This window comes from Miscanthus floridulus, chromosome 1, assembly GCF_019320115.1.
Source record: "Miscanthus floridulus cultivar M001 chromosome 1, ASM1932011v1, whole genome shotgun sequence".
NCBI lineage: Eukaryota > Viridiplantae > Streptophyta > Magnoliopsida > Poales > Poaceae > Miscanthus > Miscanthus floridulus.
In genome coordinates this window covers 193,671,224-193,692,865 of record NC_089580.1, presented here as the reverse complement: position 1 = coordinate 193,692,865, position 21,642 = coordinate 193,671,224, and the positions used below count along the sequence as shown (strand labels likewise).

The 21,642-nt window shown below is 43.2% G+C and overlaps 4 protein-coding genes across 14 annotated transcripts; 2 read left to right on the top strand and 2 right to left on the bottom strand.

Moving 5' to 3' along the window:
- Positions 1-414: 414 nt before the first annotated feature.
- LOC136507452 (FH protein interacting protein FIP2-like) lies at positions 415-3,718 on the top strand. Of its 3 annotated transcripts, none has more exons than XM_066502176.1 (11): positions 415-604; positions 702-811; positions 891-1,031; positions 1,123-1,275; positions 1,495-1,578; positions 1,803-1,846; positions 1,938-2,011; positions 2,247-2,305; positions 2,651-2,710; positions 3,344-3,424; positions 3,580-3,718. In XM_066502176.1, exons 1-11 carry the CDS (start codon positions 556-558, stop codon positions 3,631-3,633), a joined length of 909 nt encoding a protein of 302 aa, XP_066358273.1. In that variant the 5' UTR covers positions 415-555; the 3' UTR covers positions 3,634-3,718. The 3 variants fall into 3 exon arrangements, with proteins under 3 accessions (XP_066358273.1, XP_066358276.1, XP_066358268.1); XM_066502171.1 differs by having other exon boundaries at positions 417-604; positions 1,800-1,846; XM_066502179.1 differs by lacking the exon at positions 891-1,031 and having other exon boundaries at positions 1,800-1,846.
- Positions 3,719-5,642: 1,924 nt separating this feature from the next.
- Positions 5,643-9,513, top strand: LOC136552670 (uncharacterized). 2 transcript variants are annotated; one of them, XM_066544242.1, is made up of 10 exons: positions 5,643-6,189; positions 6,750-6,975; positions 7,064-7,171; positions 7,251-7,420; positions 7,498-7,631; positions 7,762-7,936; positions 8,031-8,583; positions 8,679-8,791; positions 8,906-9,152; positions 9,289-9,513. In XM_066544242.1, exons 1-10 carry the CDS (start codon positions 5,681-5,683, stop codon positions 9,496-9,498), a joined length of 2,445 nt encoding a protein of 814 aa, XP_066400339.1. In that variant the 5' UTR covers positions 5,643-5,680; the 3' UTR covers positions 9,499-9,513. The 2 variants fall into 2 exon arrangements, with proteins under 2 accessions (XP_066400339.1, XP_066400331.1); XM_066544234.1 differs by having other exon boundaries at positions 6,750-6,984.
- Positions 9,514-10,260: 747 nt separating this feature from the next.
- Positions 10,261-20,260, bottom strand: LOC136552681 (CMP-sialic acid transporter 1-like). 8 transcript variants are annotated; one of them, XR_010782872.1, is made up of 10 exons: positions 19,083-20,260; positions 18,445-18,528; positions 18,099-18,313; positions 17,282-17,360; positions 14,973-15,142; positions 14,648-14,834; positions 13,857-13,934; positions 13,393-13,734; positions 13,217-13,260; positions 12,245-12,756 (listed from the first exon to the last, which is right to left on the bottom strand). XR_010782872.1 is itself a non-coding variant. In XM_066544249.1 (8 exons), exons 1-8 carry the CDS (start codon positions 19,131-19,133, stop codon positions 13,630-13,632), a joined length of 969 nt encoding a protein of 322 aa, XP_066400346.1. In that variant the 5' UTR covers positions 19,134-20,260; the 3' UTR covers positions 12,802-13,629. The 8 variants fall into 8 exon arrangements, 1 of the variants encoding a protein (XP_066400346.1); XR_010782866.1 differs by lacking the exon at positions 12,245-12,756 and adding an exon at positions 10,261-10,346 and having other exon boundaries at positions 13,217-13,734; XR_010782864.1 differs by having other exon boundaries at positions 12,254-12,756; positions 13,217-13,734.
- Positions 10,365-11,418, bottom strand: LOC136552711 (uncharacterized). Its single transcript, XM_066544282.1, has 2 exons — positions 11,296-11,418; positions 10,365-11,178 (listed from the first exon to the last, which is right to left on the bottom strand). Exon 2 carries the CDS (start codon positions 10,924-10,926, stop codon positions 10,648-10,650), a length of 279 nt encoding a protein of 92 aa, XP_066400379.1. The 5' UTR covers positions 10,927-11,178; positions 11,296-11,418; the 3' UTR covers positions 10,365-10,647.
- Positions 20,261-21,642: the final 1,382 nt, after the last annotated feature.

Sequence of the window (21,642 nt, the reverse complement as noted above, 5' to 3'; positions counted from 1 at the left end):
AAGTAACAATTGAACCTGGACAAAGTAAACATGTTCTAGAGCTTTTTTTGACAACATGTTCTAGAGTTGATACTTTCATAGTTAATGTATAAATTACTCCATCCACTCTAAAAAAAATGTAACTCACTTTTTGAAAAGTCAAACAATTTTAAGTTTAACTAAATTTATATAAAATATTACTAACATTTTTTATATCAAATAAGTATCATTACATTGATTATGGAAAATATTTATATAATTATTAATATTTTTTGTAAACCTGGCTAAATTTAGATAAATTTGACTTATCCAATATCTAGATTTGTTTTTTTATTGACGGAGAGAGAGTAGATTTGCAACCTTTTTTCTTTTATTTATAACAAAAAAGAAAAGAAAAGAAAAGAAAAGAAAAAACAAAAAGTAAAACCCAGCCGTAGCCGGCCAGCAGGTAGACGAAGGAACGGGCTACCCAACCATCTCCATTCTCCACTTCAAATCGCCCCTCCAGATCCCCCCTCCGCAATCCACCTTCGCGTGCCTACCACGGCGCCGGTGCCGAAGCCGGCGACCGTGGCCATGGAATCGCCGGAGCCCTCTTCATCCTCCCCGGTCCTCCTCAATATAGGTCGGTGCCTTCCCCTTGCCTGATCCACCGCCCCCTTTGCCGTTCAGGGTGCGAATCAGAGTATCTCTGTCTTATCATTTTATTCACGGCGATGCAGGGGGCAAGAAGTATGCGACCACCGTGGAGACACTGACGCAGCGGGAGCCCGACTCCATGCTCGCCGCCATGTTCAGCGGGCGGCACACGCTCCCGCAGCACCCAATCACGGTACGCCCGCTGGTTCTTGCAACTCCTGTGGGCTGTGGCCTCAGTGGATGGGTTGAGTGGTTTTTGCCATTGTGTCTAGGGGAAGGGGATGGTGTTCGTTGACAGGGACGGGAAGCACTTCCGGCACGTGCTCAATTGGCTCAGGGATGGTGCCATCCCCGTGCTGTCGGAGTCCGACTACCAGCAACTGCTGCGAGAGGCAGAGTACTACCAGTTGCTCGTAAATGAAATAACTCTCAATTGCGTCTCGTTTCCTTACAAATTCTGATCTCACTCAACTGTTGTTCATAAGGCGATGGTTTCTGCTCTAGGGTTTAGCTGATTACATAAACGAGAGGCTGGGTTGGAAGAAAGCCGACAGTTTGGAGGCTGAATTGACACGAAAGGACGTGATCAAGAGCATACAGGCACAAAGAGTCAGATTCCGTGGCGTGAATTTGTCTGGCCTTGATCTGTCTAAGCTTGTAAGATCTTGGTAGAATTTCTCCTGTTGTTATCTATCCACATTATTGACTATTGTTCCTTTGTCATTCTAGCTGTTGTTACTCTGATTTCTACCACTCTGCTAGCTTATCTTTGTGTGGTGCCCATGAACAATTTGACAGTGTTTAACTCTCTTTTCAGTTTTTTTTTGTAGTTTACAATTTGCACTCTGAAAATATGTTTTTTTCAATGCTCTGCAGGACTTATCAGAGGTGGACTTCAGTTATGCATGCATTAAGAACACTGATTTTTCGTGTGCTAACCTTTACAAAGCAAAATTTGGGGTAAATCTGTTACACCAAAATCCTTTATTGTTGTTTGCCATCTTCTTAGCAGTAGCAGTCTGTAGAAACTATGCTAATTTACTTGTTTGTGACTGTATAAATGTTTCAATTCTGTCTCATATTTCTTAAAAAGAGCTTCTTAGTATAGTTCTTGGCTAAGATTTTTGCTATATAAAATGAAACATTTTACTGATGATACCATACTTCTATATTCTTATCAGCAGGTGGAAGCTTTGTCTTCATCTTTCCAAAACGCAAATTTGCGTGAGTAAGAAATCATTCTACTTATCAGCAACTGCATGGCTTCTTCTATCTCTCTCTAGAATTTAGCATTCATGTTCACCGCTTCGGAATAACAGGTGTGAGTTTATTGGAGCGAATCTTCAAGAATCTATTCTGGATGGAGCAAACCTTCGAAGTGCCAACTTGCAAGGTAGCAATGCTCACATTAATCATGTTCCTTCATTTCTTGGTTCTTGACAACTGTACTGTTGTTGGATATCTTTGTCAATTGTACTATGTCTCTAGCACTATGTATGAATTTTGATATTTTCGTATTTTTGCAAGGACCATCATTCAGTTGCTATAGGCCTATAAGTGATATTGGTTCTAAGTTTTAGTAGCAAGTGATGATAAAAAGAAAAACATATGCTCTGTTTATTTTGCAGATGCATGCTTAACACGATGTAGCTTCATTGAAACGGATCTTCATTCTGCCCATTTACAGGTATGCAAACCATTGTGCATGCTACTCAGCATATTGTGTTCCTGTTCACATAGACTATACTGTAAATCATAGTGTATTTTATTTTTGCTCTGTTGTTGGATGTTAGTGCATTGATACTATGTTTATATATCAGCATCCAAAACGTGGCAGCAGAATCCAGTGTTTGCTGAAGTGCACTCAGGAGACATGCCTGTTTGTTTTCCTTCATAGGGATAATGCTGTATTATTTACCTAGATTGGTGCAAATAAAAGATTCATATCAACTGGCTTTTAGTAGGTCGTAAACCATAAATATTGAAATCTGATTACCTGTGCATCTTATTGCCCATTCAATTGGATTTTCAGACTGCTAATCTTACACAAGCCAACTTAAGAGGAGCTAACCTTGAAGCAGCCAATCTCAAGGTAAAGTGAAACTTCATGTGACACAATTTCCTAGGAATGTTGAATTTTTTTTTTGCCTGTTAGAACTGAAGCAAGTTTGTGACAGTATAATCTCTAACCATCATGGTGACGGCTTTAGCCTATCATGTTCATACTCTTAGGGTGGTAAAAAATATCCATGCAGTTCAAAACTATTGTTTGCTTCCTTTACATTATCTGACAAAGGAGCAAACATCCTTTTAGCAAAATCGTTATTTTTATTACACACATCTATGTGATTACTTGCATCTTACCTTTTTACTGGCATAGGATCGATGAGTTGGGTGTTTTTTTTGGGTAAAGCATTAATCGGTTCTTAGACTTCGATCATTTTTGTGAGTTCCTTAATTAATATGGGGCAGCAAGGGGAATATGCACACTAGTCATATCAACAGATAAGCATGCAACAATTTACATAAGTGACACTTTGAATGCACTTCTTGGTACTGTCTATAACCATTCAATATGATGTGCCATGGAAGCCATTTTTTGTTACTGAAACATGCAGTCCTGAGCATTGACACCAGTCCTTATTTGCAGCTGTACTAATCCTCATTACTTTTCTTAGTGAAACCTACTTTGTGAGCATGTGCTGAAGCTTATTTTTATTTTCAGGGTGCTAAGTTGTCTGGTACAAACTTGCAAGACGCAAATCTTCAGAGAGCTTACTTGCGAGAAGTTGATTTGCGTGACACTGTATGTTCTTGCGTCCTGTCCCATTTACTAAGGATCTTGGGTCCTTCTGTTTACAGTCTACCTCACGTTCTGTGCAAGTAGTTTGTACACATCTCATGATACCAACATATAGATGTCAAAGGATGAATTTTAACTGCGTTTACTTTGATCAACAGCAATTGACTGGCGCTAAGCTTGGAGGTGCAAATCTGCTTGGAGCTATCAGATGATCTACAGTTTGTTCGTGTAGCTTCATACTGTGTATACTGTACTGTACAATTTCATTGGAGGTAATGCATGAGGCATGCATGATCATCTGTGCAATACTGGTCTCGATCACGATTGAGAACACAAATATTCCCTCAGTTCCAAAATAAATCAATTCATTGAATCACCCTAAGTCAAACTATTTTAAGTTTGACCAACTTTATAGGAAAGGGTAACAGTATCTGTGACACCAAATAAGTATATTATGAAAATATATTTCATGATGTATGTAGTGATACTAATTAGGTGTCATATATATTGGTGTCCTTTTTTGTAATTTTGATCAAACTTAAAATAGTTTGACTTATGACAACTCTAGAAGTTGATTCAATCTTGTGACGGAAGGAGCACATCAGAGAAAAGTATTGGCTCAATCCTGTCAAGTACACCATCTCTGGAGTTTATGTGCTGCATTAGCCGTTCTTTGTACGCTGTCCTCTGATTGGAAGTTCAGTAATCTAGATAGCGATGAGAGCTGAAACCATCAGTCCACTGTCCACCAGTTTGGAGTACAAGGTATGGCGCTGCACATTTCCTGGGTCCCGATTGTAGTGGGCAAATGTAGCTGTACTGTTGTTTCGATCTTGGTGTCATTATCATATAATGTAGAGGTGGTATGCAGCTAACTATTTTGATAGGTCGTCATGTGTATTACTACGCTGGCTCGGATCAGGCCAGGCCACCATATAGTATAGCAGTACGGTGAATATCACTTTCCTGTTTCGGCAGCAAATGCTAAACAACTACCCATAGTATTAGTATCGATAATGCGGCGTCCTTTTCGTCCGGACGCCTGTTGGTGGGCCTCGACGCCTAAACGGTCTAACAGGCAACATTGCCATCCGCATGGAAATAAAAAATAAAAAATCATCGCTCTCACTTTCTTCGAGCTGACGCGACTGCTCCAGCGCGGCGTTCTTCACCACACCTAGCCACTTGCCTGCTGCCATCATCCCTCTCCATTGCACCCGAGTGCCGTTTACTGGCTACCACAGTTCCCCACCAGGTAGGCCATGGCTGCCAGCGGCGCCATGTTTTATTTTATAAGTTGTTTTTAAGTGTTTTATCTGTATGTTGTGTATGTTGCAATATCTATATAGGTATGTTATAAGTATATGTTTCAAGTGTTTCAGTTGTTTTTTCATGCGTTTCATCTGTATGTTTCATGTGTTTTATCTTGATGTTGTAAAAGGATCTGATGTTGCATATGTTGCAATGTCTATACACGTATGTTTTGAGTGTATGTTCCATATGTTTTAGACGTATGTTCCAAATGTTTCAGTTGTTTCAGACGCATGTTTCATATGTTTCATCTAGATGTTGCAATGACTATATAGATATGTTTCAATAGCATACTGCATATGTTGCAACGGTCGGACGGATATTGCAGAGGAGATGAGATGTTAGGATAGGGGAAGGGGCGCGGCGGAGGACGGAGGCGTGGCGGGGATGGTGCCACGGCAAGGGGAGGAGCGCTGTGCAGTGGGGGAAGGAGCGTGGCGGACTTGACACCGGGGGCGCAACCGGGATGGGGATCAGTCGCAGACGGCCGGATGCGATTCACTGGCGTGGGATTTGATGCGAGCGTAGGGGGCATCCGATGCGAAGTGGTTGAAGGCGTTGGAGCAAAGTCCAGATGTGGCCGAGCTGGGGCCGGACATCCAGGCGCTAGCCATGCCATAGTTTCACCATTAGGCATTCCTTCGCTCACAGCTGGAAGAGAGCGTCCTGCTCCATTTACTTCCTCTTCCATGTCCACCGTATCCGGAGTTCATCTGCGTTTGAATGCGTCTTTTCGTGGCTTGTTGAAGTACTCGGTTGTGGAGGTGAGGCCCCCAACCGAAGGCGACGACGGTGATGAGGGCGGGGTCGTCCACCGGCCACCGCGTGGGCAATAGTGCGCGGCTTCTCCAGCTCGGTGTAGTGGATGCACCGGTGAGAGAGCGCGGGCGCCGGGCGGGTCGGCGGCGAAGGAGACCTTGACAACGGATCGCCCTGAGCTCATCCCAGATGGCGGTGACAATCGGCCCGGGAGCCCAGATCACTCAACCCATCACGGCCCAAACGGATACACACGGGACAGGGCCCGCACAGCTTTTGGGCTCGGGCCGGGAGGGTGACCCGCCGCCGCCGCCGCTCCAATCACTCCCATGCCATGAGGAGCCGAGTGCCGCCGAGTGGTGGAAGGGAGGACGTGGCAGGCGGGAGCAGGGGACGCGTGCAGCGGAGCACGGGGCGAGGTGGCGAGCTGCATGTGCTCATGCACGCAGCATGCCCAGCCACGCACCAACGAATAGGCGCACGCGCACATCGCGATGGACCGCGCTTCCGCGTAGAAGGACGACGCATCCAGTGCGCACCCGCGCCCCAGCCATGGACGACATGGGTGTCGAGAGCCAGCGGGAGTTGACGACGGCCGCGCCGGTGGCGGGACCCGGCACGGGAAGCAGGCCGCCGGGCGGGGGCGGGCGGAAGCACCTCTCCTCCATCGCCAACCACGTGCTCCGGCAATGTTCACTGTGCGTGCGCTGTTCGTCTTCTCGATCTTATTCGTTTGCTGTCATATCGGACCAACGTCAATCATAAGTACAGAACTTTTAATCTTTTTCCAGTTGTGCTCAAATCTAGTTGTTGCAGGTTTAGTTTGGAATATGCTTAGACACTTGATCTGAACTTCCATGCTTTATGATGTGTACCCATACTTGTTTGTTGCAGGTTTAGTTCGTATGCAGTATTATTTGTGGAGACAGGCATGAATGAATTCAGGGACCCATGAATATACACATCTTGTATTGACAACTTAATAACGCTTAAGCCAAAAACTTCTAATCCAATTCTCATTTCCATCAGTTTAGAAGGGGCGGTATTATTTTGAAGCAAGCAAAATCTCTTCTCGTATAGCATCCTGAACTGTATAATTTATTGACATGTTTTATCTGGGTTTTTGTCTCTCCATACATCCTTTTGGCTATATATTAGCATGGAGTAACAGACGTATTCTTTTCTTAAGGAAAGAAAACTTAAAACGCTCTTTAATTTACTTCGAAATTTGGCTAACTAATATGTCAATGCCACACAGGACATTGGATAGGAGTGTCAATGATTTGGTGGCAGATTTCGAGTTGGGCTTAAAGACTGCAGCAGTTGGCAACTATTCAAGAAAACTAGTTGAGTTTTGCAGTCTTCAGGCCCTGCAAATTATCGCATCACATGATATTGGGGAGAAGATAAGTGACGGTTCGCTAAGTCGGTTCACCTTCGATATGATGCTAGCTTGGGAAACCCCTACTCCATCGGATCAACAGGTCACCATGGTTGGTGATTAAGCATATGTATGTCGCACATGAGAAATGCTTGAGTCCTGAACTGAATGACACGTGCTAAATTTTACAGGAGAGCATAGCGAAAGAAAGGGAAGATAGGAAGGAGCCACTTGGAGAAAATGAAGCTGTGATGGGTGATGAGACGTCACTGTTCTATTCAGATATCATGCCTCTTCTTGTAAGCATGTCAAAGAAATTACTGATTACCAGTGTATTATGGTCAATTTGCTCTAAGCAGACATCAATTGGTTACCCAGGTGAATGAAGAGCCAACTGTTGGGGAAGAAGCGTACGTGTGGTTTGGATCTGTATTCCCTTTGGCTTGTGACGTCGTCAATGCTCGATTCACATTTGAAGCTCTCACTGCTACCACAACTAACAGGCTGCATTATCCTGCTTATGACAGATTCCTGAAAGAAATGGATAAGTATGCTGCCAAATGTTCTTCATTTGTCGACATAACTGTCAAATGTATTAAGAATTACATACTCTAATATCTTTTAGGTCCTTCAAGTTCTTTCAAGATTTGCCAACTCCAACTGGAGTTGAATTCGCTGAAGATGAATTCATTTTGCACATGGAGGGCACAGCAGGAACACAAAGGGTAGTCAGGCACATTGGAACCACTAGTTGGCCAGGTAATCAATATGATCACTTTGTTTCTGGTTGCTTCCATTTCTCATATTCTAGTAATCTGAATTACCAATTTTCCTTCATTAGTAAATAAAATATAACCTTAGTCAATGTTTGGTGTTTTTGGTTTTCTAGGCCGACTGACTCTGACAAACAAGGCACTATATTTTGAGGCTTCCGGAAAAATTTCATACGAAACTGCTATCAAGGTTGATCTTTCAGACACTGGAATAGAACACCAAATTAGCACTGCTTCAACAGGCCCTTTTGGTGTGCCTTTGTTTGACAAAGCCATTGTGTTTGAGTCACTGTGAGTTCCATCTTAAATATATAGAACCTTTCGGTGTTCATACGAAGAGTTTAGGCTAAATGATCAATTAGATCTGAACCATTCATCTGTGCAGATCAGAACCTCTGGTTTTGGAGTTCCCCGAGATGACTAGCTCAACAAGGCGCGATATGTGGCTTACTCTGATCAGAGAAGTACTCTTTATCCACCGTTTTATATCAATGTACAACATAGTATCCCCCATTCACAAATGGGAGGTACACTCTAGAATCATATTGGGAGTAATAAGGCTCCACGCCGCAAGAGAGATGCTACGGATGTCACCACCGCCCGCTTCTAGCTTTTTAGTGTTCTCACTGTATGATGACATGCCTAAAGGTGATTTTGTGCTTGAGCAACTAGCAAGCAATCTGAAACAGACCTCCACTATTACCCGATTGAGTGCATCCTATGTATTCAAGGGTTTAAGCAAATCTTATGTCACGCCTTTGAGTGCGGAGCTAGCCAAAGACCATGACGCAGACTCAAGTAGCCACGAGCAGCCCCTGGCATCCCTGGAAAACAAGATAGGTCAAGTGAAAGATGAAGCCAGGGAAGTCACTGCTGCCAATGCTGCCATTGAAGGGATGAAGGATGAAGGCATCTCCGATAGTCTTCTTGTACTGGTGGTACGATCAGTTCCTGAACTTTTTTTTGCTTGGTATCTTCGTTGTTCTTCTTGTGCTGTCTTAAATTAAACCACCATCCTGTCCCTTCTATGAAGGGGTTGGTCGGTCCCATCGGCAAACTGCGCCCAGTGATCCAGCAGATAACCTCGTGGGAGCGGCCGCTTGTTACTGGCACTATCCTTGCTGTAGCTCTGCTAACCATATACAAGTAAGCCTACACACATCACTGAAGCTGATCATCTTGGCCATGTATCTGAATAAATTAGAATCAGAAAATGGAACAGGACACGTAATGTGCATCTTTTCCCTCCCTCATGTGCAGTGAATGGTTCAGTTATGTGTTAGCTGCATCCCTGATACTGGCAGCTGGCCTGATGGTTTGGGCAAGGCAAAGAAAGATAGGCATGATATGCTCGGAAGTGATCATCGATACTTCTTCCTCGGACAAGACAACAATGGAGAGCATAGTGGAGGCACAGCAAAGCCTACAAAAAGTGCACAAGTACGTCAAGACAGCAAACGTTGCCATCCTCAGGTTGTGGTCGATAGCGCTAGCAAGGTCGCCAAAGGTAGTACCCCTGTAGTTGACAGACATCAGTTGTGGTTGTTTGATCCTTCAGTCATTCTGGTTATTGCGTTCAACTCCTAATGTGGAGCTTGTAAGTAACATTTGGACGTTGTTCTGTTTGCGCTTTGTATTTGCAGCACACAGAGACGATGATTTGGATGCTGACCGGGGCTGCGGTGGTGGTGGCCGTGATCCCGTTCAAGTACATTCTGATCGGGCTGATGGCGGGCAGCTTCGCAGCGAACACGAGGGTCGCGAGGGCCATGTTGAACCCACAGGGTGGCCGGCGGTGGAGGGAGTGGTGGGAGTCCATACCCGCCGTCCCCGTTCGTACAGTTCACTCTTGACAAGAGCGGTCTGTGAAATACTGAGACGAAGCCGGTCAAAACTCTTCTGCCGCCAGTGTTCCTGTACAAAGTAGTCTGTACCAGTAGTCTACAGCTCTGTGCATGCTTTGCAGAACTGCAGTGAAACGGTGTGCACTGCGGTCTGCAGTACAGAGCAGACTGGCAGAAGCTGCTATTCAGGAAGAATAAGTCATCAAGAAGATGTGAGCCGAGGATAAACGTTTGGCAGTGTGGAGCTGTTCGGCTGATGGTTTTTGCGTGATAAGTCGGCTGATGCTGTTTTGTTGTGAGATAAAAACACTGTACCATGGCTGAGAAGCCGGGACGCGTTCACTTGTGTCTTCTCTGTATCCGACTGTCCGCTAGCAGATATCAGCCAAGAAATCAAACTAACTGTAGCAACCGCAAATCATCCTACAGCCGTTTCAGTTACTAGATGAGGGGGCATCCACTAGCTAGATGCATGGATTTGCGTCACAACTCACAACACTTGTTATGATGCTAGAGACTTCGGCACGGGATAGCAGGCTATCTTCGTGAGCACGACGAGTCTGTGGGTGCTGCCGGACGATCGAGAGGCGTTAGTTGATCTGCAAAAACCATGGCCGGTTTTAACTAACCCAGCTTTGCATGCCCGGGTTATCGCCATGGCTCCGCCTGAATCTTTCCGAAACCCCGCTACGTTCTGAATTCATGGATGTGGATCGCAGGTTCCTGAAAGAATAGGCTCACAGTCCGGGCCATGGAAGTTGGAACCTTGCCTGTTTCTTTATCACGATCCAGTTTCTGAAACATATCTGCAGAGTTTTCCAGTTGAGAGTTGAGACTACCGAGACATTTCTTCATGCCTGCAACACAACTGAGAGTTTGTGAACATCAAAGCGTGCACAGATGAGATGACAGAACACCTCAGTTCTGACAACATAACTATACGACTATATATACAGCGCGCGATCCAGCTCAGCTATACTAAAAGTACCATGTCCGGCCGTTACAACTACAAAAGGCTGATAGTAACATGTAAACAGTGAGAGTATACGATCGAGATGATTATGTCTCGTCTCGCTATAACTGATGCATGCAACTGATCCTCTGAATATGACGAGATCACGGCCGGCACGCAGCAAGCGCGAAGCTTGTTTGGTTGGATCAGTACTGGTCGGGCCAGAGGAAGGCGCCCATGGCGAAGCGGCGCTTGCTGTCGAGGTCGCCGTCGGCGGGGAGGCCGTACTCGCGGAGCAGGCAGTCGACGCGCCACTCCGGCATGCTCTCGTAGTCCGCCTTCTTGTAGCGCGGGTAGTGCAGCGGCATCCGGAAGACGCAGCAGCCGCCACCAAAGACACCGCCGTCCTTCCTCTCCATCTCCGGCTGCTGGCCGCTGGGCTTGGCCATGATGCTCAAGCTCACGGTGGGGCCCAAGGATCCCATGTGTTGCTAGGGAAGCTGCTGCTCTGAGCACCCTGCGCGAGGCTGCAGCTGCTTCTGCTTGGCTGGCTTTGAGTGATGCTGCTCGAACGGCCTGGCGTGTAGAGGTGCTTTTATAGGAGAGTTGTGTAGGTGTGAGAGGCGGTTTGCTTTCATCACCGAGAGCATGTTGATTATTTACTCACGTAATGGACGGCCTTACTATATGGGGTTAGTGAAAGTTTACAGATCCAGCCCTCCTTGTTGGCACGCATTCTTCAGGGAAAAGAAAAAAAAAAGGAAATAACATCTGTGGGTGTCTTTTATATTCATGTGAAGAAAAAGGGATATAAAAAAAAGATTTCAACTAGAGTATTTTGGGGATGTGGTTACCTAGGATGAGGCTGCATGAGTTGGGTGGGCATCGCACAATGGCGTGCGTTGCAAGCGTTTCTGTTCCACAAAGGATGTGACGTGCTGTGGTAGCGCTCAGGTATCTGCGGGCAAGAGCCTGTTCGGAACTGTTGGCTTATTGGTCGCTGGTTCATGAGGAAGTACGGTTGTTTGGTTTGTATGAGAGAAAATACTGTTCCTAACTAAAAATACTGCTCATGTGAAATACTGTTCATAAGAAAATACTGTTCCAGCACCAGCAGCCAGCCGCTCCAGCCGAACAGGCCGAAGGCGCTGGCGACGGCATCCAACCAGCCAAACAGGCCGAAGACGCTGGCGACGCCAAACCAGGGGCATCCAAAGTTCCAAACGGCAAACCTCCTTCGGCTGTTGTTTAGCCGAAATGGACATCTCGCCAATCCAAAGCAATTAAAAAGGAGACATCATATCTTCAAGGGGGAAGCTCACATTGCACATCGAAAACAATCATCCTTTTCACATGGTGCCGTTCACAAAAGAGTAACAATGTACGTACGTACATGGCGAAGAGACCAGTGAAGAGGGGAACCACCGTCCGAACAAGAGCTTGTTGCTACCAGATTCAGTTCAACTTATCGATCAGTCGCCCGTTTCCTTCGTGCAGCATATCAGTACGTTGCTGTCATCTGATGTTTCTACACGTAAGGGTATTTGGCACCAAACGGATGCCGTTTCAAGCTTGGCCATGTTCGTTTCGCTGAAATTTGGCTTATGCTGATGCTTATGCTGGTTCCAGAATGAAAAGAAATATCGCCACAGGCACACTCTAGAATCTAGATGAAGCGCTTTTTTGCTTGATAGAAAACTATCAAAGCAGGAATATATATCTAAGGAAAATGCTAACTTTACAAGTTGTCTTGTCTGCCCCTTTTTTTCCCATCAAACTCAAAATGGAAACTCTAATTCAAAGGAGAATGTGCAAACTTTATAACAGAATATGCATCAAGAAATTACTAGAGAAACCGACAATTGATGTCGATTCAAGAATGCTCTACCCAGTGGACAGATTCACCGCGTGGTCGAATCTAATTAACTCGTCCTGCTAGTGATACAGAAGACATAGAATTGTGCTCAAGAAGAAAAGGTGCTCCTCAATTAAGCACTGACCAACTATATTAATTATCATTATGTCCGGTGTTAATGTTCTCGAGAGATTTGTCTCTAATGTTCATAAGCTTTTTCACAGAAGGCATGGGAAAGGTTCACTAAATGTCCAACCTGGAAAGACTTCAACTTGACAACTTTGTCCTCCTTTGTCACATGAGATTACAAACATATATCCTTGCTAAGTGTAAGAAAAACTCAATCTGATATTTGTGTAGCTGGGTTCGGGCCTTGGGCAAGTCGTCGATTGACAAATCCTAGCTAGCGAATACTCACATGGCCAAATGGCTGCGAGCTCACATACAGTTGCCTGATACACTGCAACAAGCGTCATGGCAATCACTTCTTTGCAAGATTGGGGCTCAACAAATGCAATAAAATCATTATCCAATATGCATATTTGATTATTTATCTATGTATACATTTTGCAAAGACTCCCATAATCCCTGATGGGGGCTTTATTCGCATGTCATGGAATGTATCTCATAAATTACAATGCATAACATGTTGTGTACAATGTGTTTCTTAGGTACATACGTAATTTAACAATGCTTTGGTTTTCGTGAAATTAATCACAGTAACAGTGTTGTGCTTTCTTTTAACTAAAGAAATAACAGATGCTAGAATGGAAAGCCATTTCTAACTGATGATGACAAAAAAATAAGTATGACTGTTGCTCATTGAGCACTTAGTCCAGTTTGAATCTCCTGAAAAGATAACTACATGATAAAATATAAGAAAAAATAAGACTGCTGCCGCAGGGAGCAAAATATTGTACCTTTTTGTAATGAAGCCATAACTCATTCATTCCACTCGTCAGTTCTGTATCAATTCCATTAATGCAAAATTGTGGATACAAGGTGAATGAGTAGTTTTGCTCTATTTGAAGAAAATTTGCATTTGCATGGATTTCCTTTCCCTAGACAACAAGATCAATCAGTCTCCATCTTTTACCTGGATAGAAATTGGAAAGCTTGTACGTGTTAACTTTCAATCCATTGGTATTGGCATTACATGCTCACTTGACAGTTGATTCACCTTTTCTGCAAAATGAAACTAACCTAGCTCCACAGCTGTTGAGATTACAACCATAAATTTCCAAACAGATGACTCAAACAGAGCTGAGCTGCAGATAGTCAATTAACCCTTCAATCAACAGTGCCCTACCCCCTCCAGATCAATGCCATGAACCTACTTTGATGTTACAGGCAAAGTTTGTGGCAATTCAACAAGCATGTGCACAGGCATAAAATACATCTGCAGGGAAATTATACAAATGATAATGCCCAAGAAGAGCTGCAAAAAGAGGGTTAAAGCATGTGAGTACAAATAAAGAACTACAAGAACCCCAATGCAACAGGACTAACAATACAGCCAAAGAGTTATAAAAAAAAAACAATACAGCCAAAGTATAGCACCTGAATTGTAGCTTTCACACTGAAAAGATATATAGATAAAACCATGGTCAAAAGCATTGCCATTGAAGTTGAGTACACCTATTAAAACAGAGCTCCATGACACACGTTTTCAATAAAGAAAAATGAGGTATAAAATTAAATAGAACACATAACAACATTCAATGATCATCCGATTAAAAAGGTCAAGTGAGTTCAGGGACAAGCTTTGACAACATAAATGTACCAAACCAACACATAAGAATTTTCAGATGAGAAATTTCAAATTTTCAATAGAGCAAAATTCTTGTGTCACGCACTATGCACTGCTTCATAAATCCTGTTGTCAGACACAGGATGTACATAGTTCACTTTGCATGTTTCTTAAGAGTAGATGTATAGCACATCCTAAGCATGCAATAAAAAGGCCAGAACAGTCACATAAACCATTGTTAAACAAGTACCAACACACAAACTTGACATAAGAAAAAAAATATATAGCTTCACTTTACAGGCATTAGGAACAGACATAATGGTCATAGTTTTTAGCTGTGCATATAAAGAGATAAGACTGAGGGTCAGTTTGTGGTGGTTGTGCTGCAATAAACTGCAGCAAGCCAGCAAGAAGCAATTAAAAATACATTGTAATTTGTTTTGGAAACTAAACTGAGGTTTCATATATTCTGCTACCTATTATCTGACTGTTGTTTCTGTAATAACTGATCTATGCTTTGAAGTGGTTATATACACACCAAAACTTTTAAAACAAGTATTATTTATTCCACCTCAATGGCAGAGAACCTGAGTGATCTAACCTTGACTATATTGTCAGAATATTTCATCAACCATGATACTAGAAGACCAGTAGATCCTAAATTGAACACTACCATCCATGTTGTGATCGAATAACCATTAAAAAGGCGCTGCCACCATGGACCCAGCTCAAATCCAGCTTTAAAATCACCATAAATTAGCCAGCCCATGTTAAACATAACTCCAAACCTGCACATAAGATGAGCATCAAAGAGTCTGTCATGCTTGCTCAAGCATATTACTGATAATCAAGATGTATGCACAGCTGCACGCATGGTTTCTGGGCATGAGAAATTACTGACAACGAACCAGTGTTAGATAACCTACGTATATAATTGTGCATTTTGCCAGTACAAACTATCATTATTCTTCTTCATCAAGTATTCTGTGTACACACCAGCTAGAGCTGAAAGACAAGCAGAAAGTATTCCAAGCATGTAACCCTGCAATGGTGCTGAGAAAAGAGAATCACATGGTGCATCTCCACATCCTTTCACCTGTAAGAGACAGTACGTTTAATCTCAGTCGAAATCTAGTTACTAAACACAAATCGCAGCTACAACCAATATAAATATTATAAGTTAATCCCTACAGTGTTTTATTTGAATGAAAATATCAAATGTTGCAAACAGAAATAAATTTGCATCGATAGGCTATTCCCTTCGTTTCTTTTCAAAAAGTGTATTAGGATCCAGAAAAGTCCTTACAAATATACTATGACAACAATATATCATCAGTGGTTACAAATCAATTCATATTAAAATATGTGCAATGTGAATCTATCGGCACGACTTTTATCTACTAAGTGCGCATGTAGTTTAAATAATTCCTGATCAAAACTTACAAAGTCTGACTTTTCCAAATCCTAACATGGTCATATTTTGAAATGTAGTAGTTTAACTATATATAAAGAATATCGCCGGTCAACTAAACAGGTAGCTTAACAAACTTCCCAAAACATTCAGTAATTATGTGATACTTGTGATTTTAGTGTGAATCTGAAAATAGATCACCATATCTAAGGATGAAAACGGTCGAACTCAGTCGAAAAACTCCTCAACCGTTTTCTACTTTTACATTTGAAATACGAAAGCGAAAGCGAAAGCGGACAAGCCGGACACGAAAACGAACACGAACTTACGGAATATCTAGAATTTCGGAAACAAACCAATTCGAGCGGAATTATGTCGAACACGGTCGGTATGCGAAAATTCAATACGAAATACCGACCCACAGTGCATAGCATTAAACAAGTGCACGACCATCCCATTATGACGGTTTCGAATTCGTCATTAAAATTTTCGTCATATAAGTGGATATTCCTAGTAGTGTTTGAAAAGTATCAATGTGATGTTCTTTTAAATTTTTTTCTATTACGTGTTTTTATTTTTTTTTCTTATGCTTTGCTCTAGATTTTATTATTTTATTTCTGTTATGTATTTATTTTTATATATATTATAATACCAATTTTATGAACCTAAAGCTAGATTACTGTTCTTTTAGACAAAGAATATTTTTTTACGAAGACGGAACATTGTTCTCTGAAGCTAGAACATCGTCTCTGCTTAATAAAAGGAAATATTCTATCTCTATGAAATTAATGTTCTTTTATAAAACTTTATCTAAATATATTCATGTGGGGTCTTGTTTTGAAGCATTTATTATAAGAAACACAGTGGTGCAATCGGAATTTAATTTTGATACACGGTTTAGTAGTTATGACTTTTTTTAGTTTGTGTCGCATGCAAATCAATGAAACAATAAAATAATCTGTACTTGCTCGGTCCCCCACCTCCTCCACGCTTGAATGAGCTTCCCGCGCAGCGCTTCCCAGACAGCGCGCATTGAGGCGCCAGGAACGGGGTTGTCAACTTGTTTTGGGCTGGGCCGTAGAGTGAGCTGTACTGCTATGTGTTGGACCAAATTCGGTTCTAACCGAATTTAGAATACGGAAGACTCCGAATAAAATGTAGAAAAGTAGAAATCGGTCGAATAAAGCCTAAACCGAATTCGATTCGATTTCGAATTTAGCATTCCGTATTTCGAATTCGAATTTAGTATTCCGTATTTTGTCCGAAAATACGAATTCGCTCAGGTCAAATGTAGAAAACGATGTGGTTCGGTTCGGGATATTTCCTTTCCGTTTTCATCCTTAACCATATCTACCAATGAAATTATACATTAATGTATAAGTGCAACTTGTTATAAAGAAAACTTTGAAGCATATATGTTGTGAGTAGGTCAAACGCCTCAGCCCCACAAAAACAAATGGTGTTCCTAATTACATGCTTACAATTCTTGCTGACCATCCATTAAAACATAACCTAAGAAGTAATATCAACTTTAAATACATTTTAGGTAATAAAAACCATATCATTGAGAAATAAGATATACAATCCCTCCATTCCAAATTATAGTTTATGGCTTTGTCCTAAGTCAAACTTTATAACATCTATAACATCCAGTTAGTTTCATTACATTCTACATGAATATTATTTTGAAGTGCATTTATTTGAACTTTTAGATGTTAATATATTTTTCCAAAAACCAGGTCAAAGATTGAAAAGTTTGACTTAGGAGAAGCCAAAGTGAACAATAGTTAGGAACAGAGAGAGTATTTGATAATATTAACAAACCTGGCTTGCAGTTGTACCAACAGCCAATAAAACAATTGCCATCCATTGTAGATTGGACAACTTCCTTTTTAGGACAAGCCTAGTAGAATTTGCAGAGAACAAAACAAGAACACTAATCAATCGATGAGAAAAAGAATCAAGCAACGATAGCACAGCATACACATTCATTATCATGTTGACACTACTTATTTCCTGGCAACAAATCTCTGAATAAGTCAGGACACACAAACATAAAGTTACTGAAATAAGGAAACTCTGGAAGCTCAACAACAGTTTCCAAAAAAGTGCAAACATCATGTGAAAAGAATCTTCCTTTGAGATGTAAATCAATAAATGAATAGTGTAAGGAATAGGCTGGCGGCGATAGGCGGTAGGTGATCTGGTGCTGCGGCCCATGCTAGAACGACAACGAAGGTGGCATATCAATACGATCTGCCACCTAAACAAGGGCGCTGCCCCCGGCGGAGATCGATCTCCCCGAGGCACGCGATGCGGAAGTGATGTCTTGCGGTCGAGCATAATCTTAAAACACATGATGTATTCAGATGATAAATGGTAGTACATGTGAGGTGACTGCCTAAGGTTATAGTAGAAACAAACACAAACTCCCTCCAATGCTTAAATTATAATCAGCTAAGTATTTCAATGTCGCTTGTGCACTTAAATTCTTTTTTTCACTAATACAAAGAAAATTCTCAAATGGAATTTCCTTAAAGGCATGGTACAGAGCATAATAGGAAATCAAATAGGAATTCTATCATGTAATGGTGTTAAGCATAAAAGAATGAGCATTTCAGTGAGCAGACAAGTTGCACACCTAAACAAAATCCCAGTTGTGACAATTTTCAGGTTTCCCATTATCTGATAGGTAGACGGGTCAACATAGGTCAATGTCGCAAACTGGACATTGTTGTGGATGAGGTATATGACTGAAGGAACAACATATAGTTGCACGCTCCTCCATTCCTTTGTCATCCTTGGTGGAGATGAAGAATGGCATTCCTTCCAGAGGAAGAAGCCTGAGACAGATAACTGCATCGAGAACAGGGCAATGTTAGCACAAAAAAATGATGAATCACTGCACTGTCCTATACACGTTTTCATCATTGTAATTAAATGGGTATGAGGCTATCAAAAGATTAAATGTAATTTGAATTATGTACCTTGAAGAGCTCAGCTAAAAAAGGAATTGTGGCATAATCATACTTGTATTTGCCATTGCTCTGGGAAAGGGTGGTCAATATTCCCTGCATATATAGATAAGCCGATTAGACACATTGGAACTGAAAAAACTAAAACAAGTCATGTGCAACTTTCCAAGCCTGTTTAACTATGGCTTGATTCTGCCAACAGTCCTCAGGTTTTAGCCTGCACATGATCGTGTTCCCTCACTTGAGAGAGATTTTCACAGCACAACATCACAACCATGTCATTTCCCATTCCACAATTCCACCAAATCATCCCCCCCTGTACCTCACCACATAACCAATACCAAGCTTCGCGGCGACAATCAATCCGCCCTGGAATCCAGGGTAACAATCACGAGTCATCTGAACCGCGTCTCTCTTCACAAAGGGCATGGCGACTCCGCTCGAAAAGATAAACTGCCGATCCAGCAACCTACGACGCCTATTCCACCGTGCATCTCATATTCTCATCAAAGAACCAAATGGGAAGCAACCGAAATTTCACAGCTAATCCCAGCTTGGCGACAGATCTAAGACGCTATGGTGTAATCGAAGCAAGCCAAAAAGATACAAGGAAGGGGAAACGACGAAATATGTAGTGTTTGGGGGATTGCCTGGGAGCTGGTGAGGACGGTGAGGAGCGCGGCCACCAAGTACCACTGCATCGCCGTCTCCGCCGCTGCCGTCCAGTTCTGCTCGGTGTTGTTGTGCGGTTCGCGGGCAGGACGGCGGCTCCAGAACGATGCGGACGCAGGTCGCGGCCGCTGGCGGGGTTGTCGGTGACGCCGGGCGGTGCAGGACGGCCTTCCCGGCAACGACGTAGCGTTGGTAGTCCTCGGCGGCGCGCGCGGAGGGAGCTCCGGGTCGCTGTGGACCGAGGGTGGCGCGGAGCAGTCGTCCCCGATGGCTCGACGACTAGGAAGCTGAGGCGTGGCCGTGGCGGATCCAGCCGGAGCGTGGCCGGGGCTAGGCTGTGGAGGAGTTGTCACACCCCTGGCCGCCGGCGAGTCGCCGTCGACGTGAGCGATCGAGACAGATACGCAGATACGAAGAAGCGGGCAGGGTTAACCCCTCTGCCTTAGCTTTCTGATATTAGAGTTCACGGTTGTTGTCTCCCGGTACAGGGTTCAGCACTTATGTGCCCGATACAGACTATGACCACATGGTCCCACACGACAGTTCATGAAAGAAAACGCAATACATAAATACGCTAAGCCACACGGAATACGTCTTCTCCTAAGGCTTCTTCCTTCAGCGTTCTTCACTGGTCGTGGCTGGTGTGACACTTCCCTCCGCCTGAGTTCCAGCTTGCCCCCAAGCTGGAGCATGAGGAAAACGTTGCTTAACAACATTGTAATCTTCCCATGTGGTTGCACTGGCTGGTAATCCCACCCACGTCAGCTTCACCTGCGGTATAGCAGTGTTGCCCTTCTTGACAAGGCGACGGTCCACGATTGCTTCCGGCACCGTGTCAGCGGCCTCCAGATCAGTGATGATTGGTAACGAATCATACACCGGAGTATAATCTGTAGAGAAGGGTTTTAACTGGGAGATGTGAAAGACGGGGTGAATCAGAGAGTCTGCAGGTAGTTGCAAACGATAAGCCACTGATCCCACTCTTTCGAGTACTGTGTAAGGGCCAAAGTACTTGAAAGCCAACTTGGGGTAAGGCCTGCTGGCCACAGTGGATTGAGTATAAGGTTGAAGTTTGAGCAATACTTGATCTCCCACAGAGAAAGTGAAATCCTTGCGTTTCTTGTCGGCCAATAGCTTCATTCGGTTTTGTGCTCTTGCCAGATTTTGCTTTAGAGATTGCAGGTTTTGTTCTCGGTGCTCAATGACCTCTGCTACTGAAGGAGATGTGTCTGATGGTATAGATGGTAGGGCACCCAAGGTAGGCTCATAACCATATAATGCTTTGAATGGAGAGCAACCGAGAGCAGTGTGTGTGGAAGAATTATACCATAGTTCAGCTAATGGTAACCAGGATTTCCAAGACTTAGGTGAATTGTGGACAGCACACCTGAGATACATCTCCAAGCACTGATTCACTCTCTCTGACTGTCCATCGGTTTGAGGATGGTAAGTTGTGCTTAACTGCAGATTCACTCTGTACAACTTGAACAGTTCCTTCCAGAAATGACTAACGAAGATGGGATCTCGATCTGTGACAATAGAAGCTGGCAGTCCATGTAGCTTAACCACAGTATCTAGAAAGGTTTGAGCAACCATTAGAGCAGTATAAGGATGTCTGATGGGTAAGAAGTGAGCATATTTAGTCAACCTGTCCACCACTACCAAAATCACACTGTATCCTTCGGACTTGGGAAGGCCCTCAATGAAATCCATAGTGAGATCTTGCCATACTCCTGCTGGTATTGGCAGTGGTTGCAACAGACCCATTGGGTGTTAAAGAGAATGTTTGGCATGCTGACAGATACTGCACTGTTTAACAAAATTTTCCACATCCATTTTCATCCCTTTCCATGCAAAGTGTTTCTTCATTCTGGAATATGTGGCTGCAATACCAGAATGACCTCCCAGAGCACTAGAGTGGCAGGCAGCAATGATTTTGGTTTGTAAAGCAGAATTCTGTCCAATCCAAATCTTGCCGTGGTGCCATATAAGACCTTGATGGAGACTGTATCCTTGTTGATCTGGACTGACTATAGACAGCCTCTGCAAGATTTGCTGTGCTTGAGAGTCAGTTGTGTAAGAGTTGAGTACCTCTTGTATCCAGGTAGGTTGAACATAAGAAACTGCCTGGATAGCCATCATGTGACCTACCCGCGATAAAGCATCAGCTGCTACATTCTCTTTCCCTTTCCTATATATGATTTTAAAGTGCAACCCCATAAGTCTGGCCATTGCCTTTCTCTGCATGTCTGAATGCAAGTTTTGTTCATTGAGATAGGCCAGAGACTTATGGTCAGTTTGGATGATAAATTCATTTCTTTGTAGATAATGCCTCCATCTTTCAACTGCCATGATCAATGCTAAGAATTCCTTTTCATAGATGGACAGTGTTCTGTGTTTCTCCCCAAGAGCTTTGCTGAGAAAGGCTATGGGCTGTCCTTTTTGCATCAACACGGCACCTATGCCATCTTGACATGCATCAGTCTCGACAGTGAAGGTTTCCTGGAAGTCTGGCAGGGCAAGAACTGGAGTTGTTAT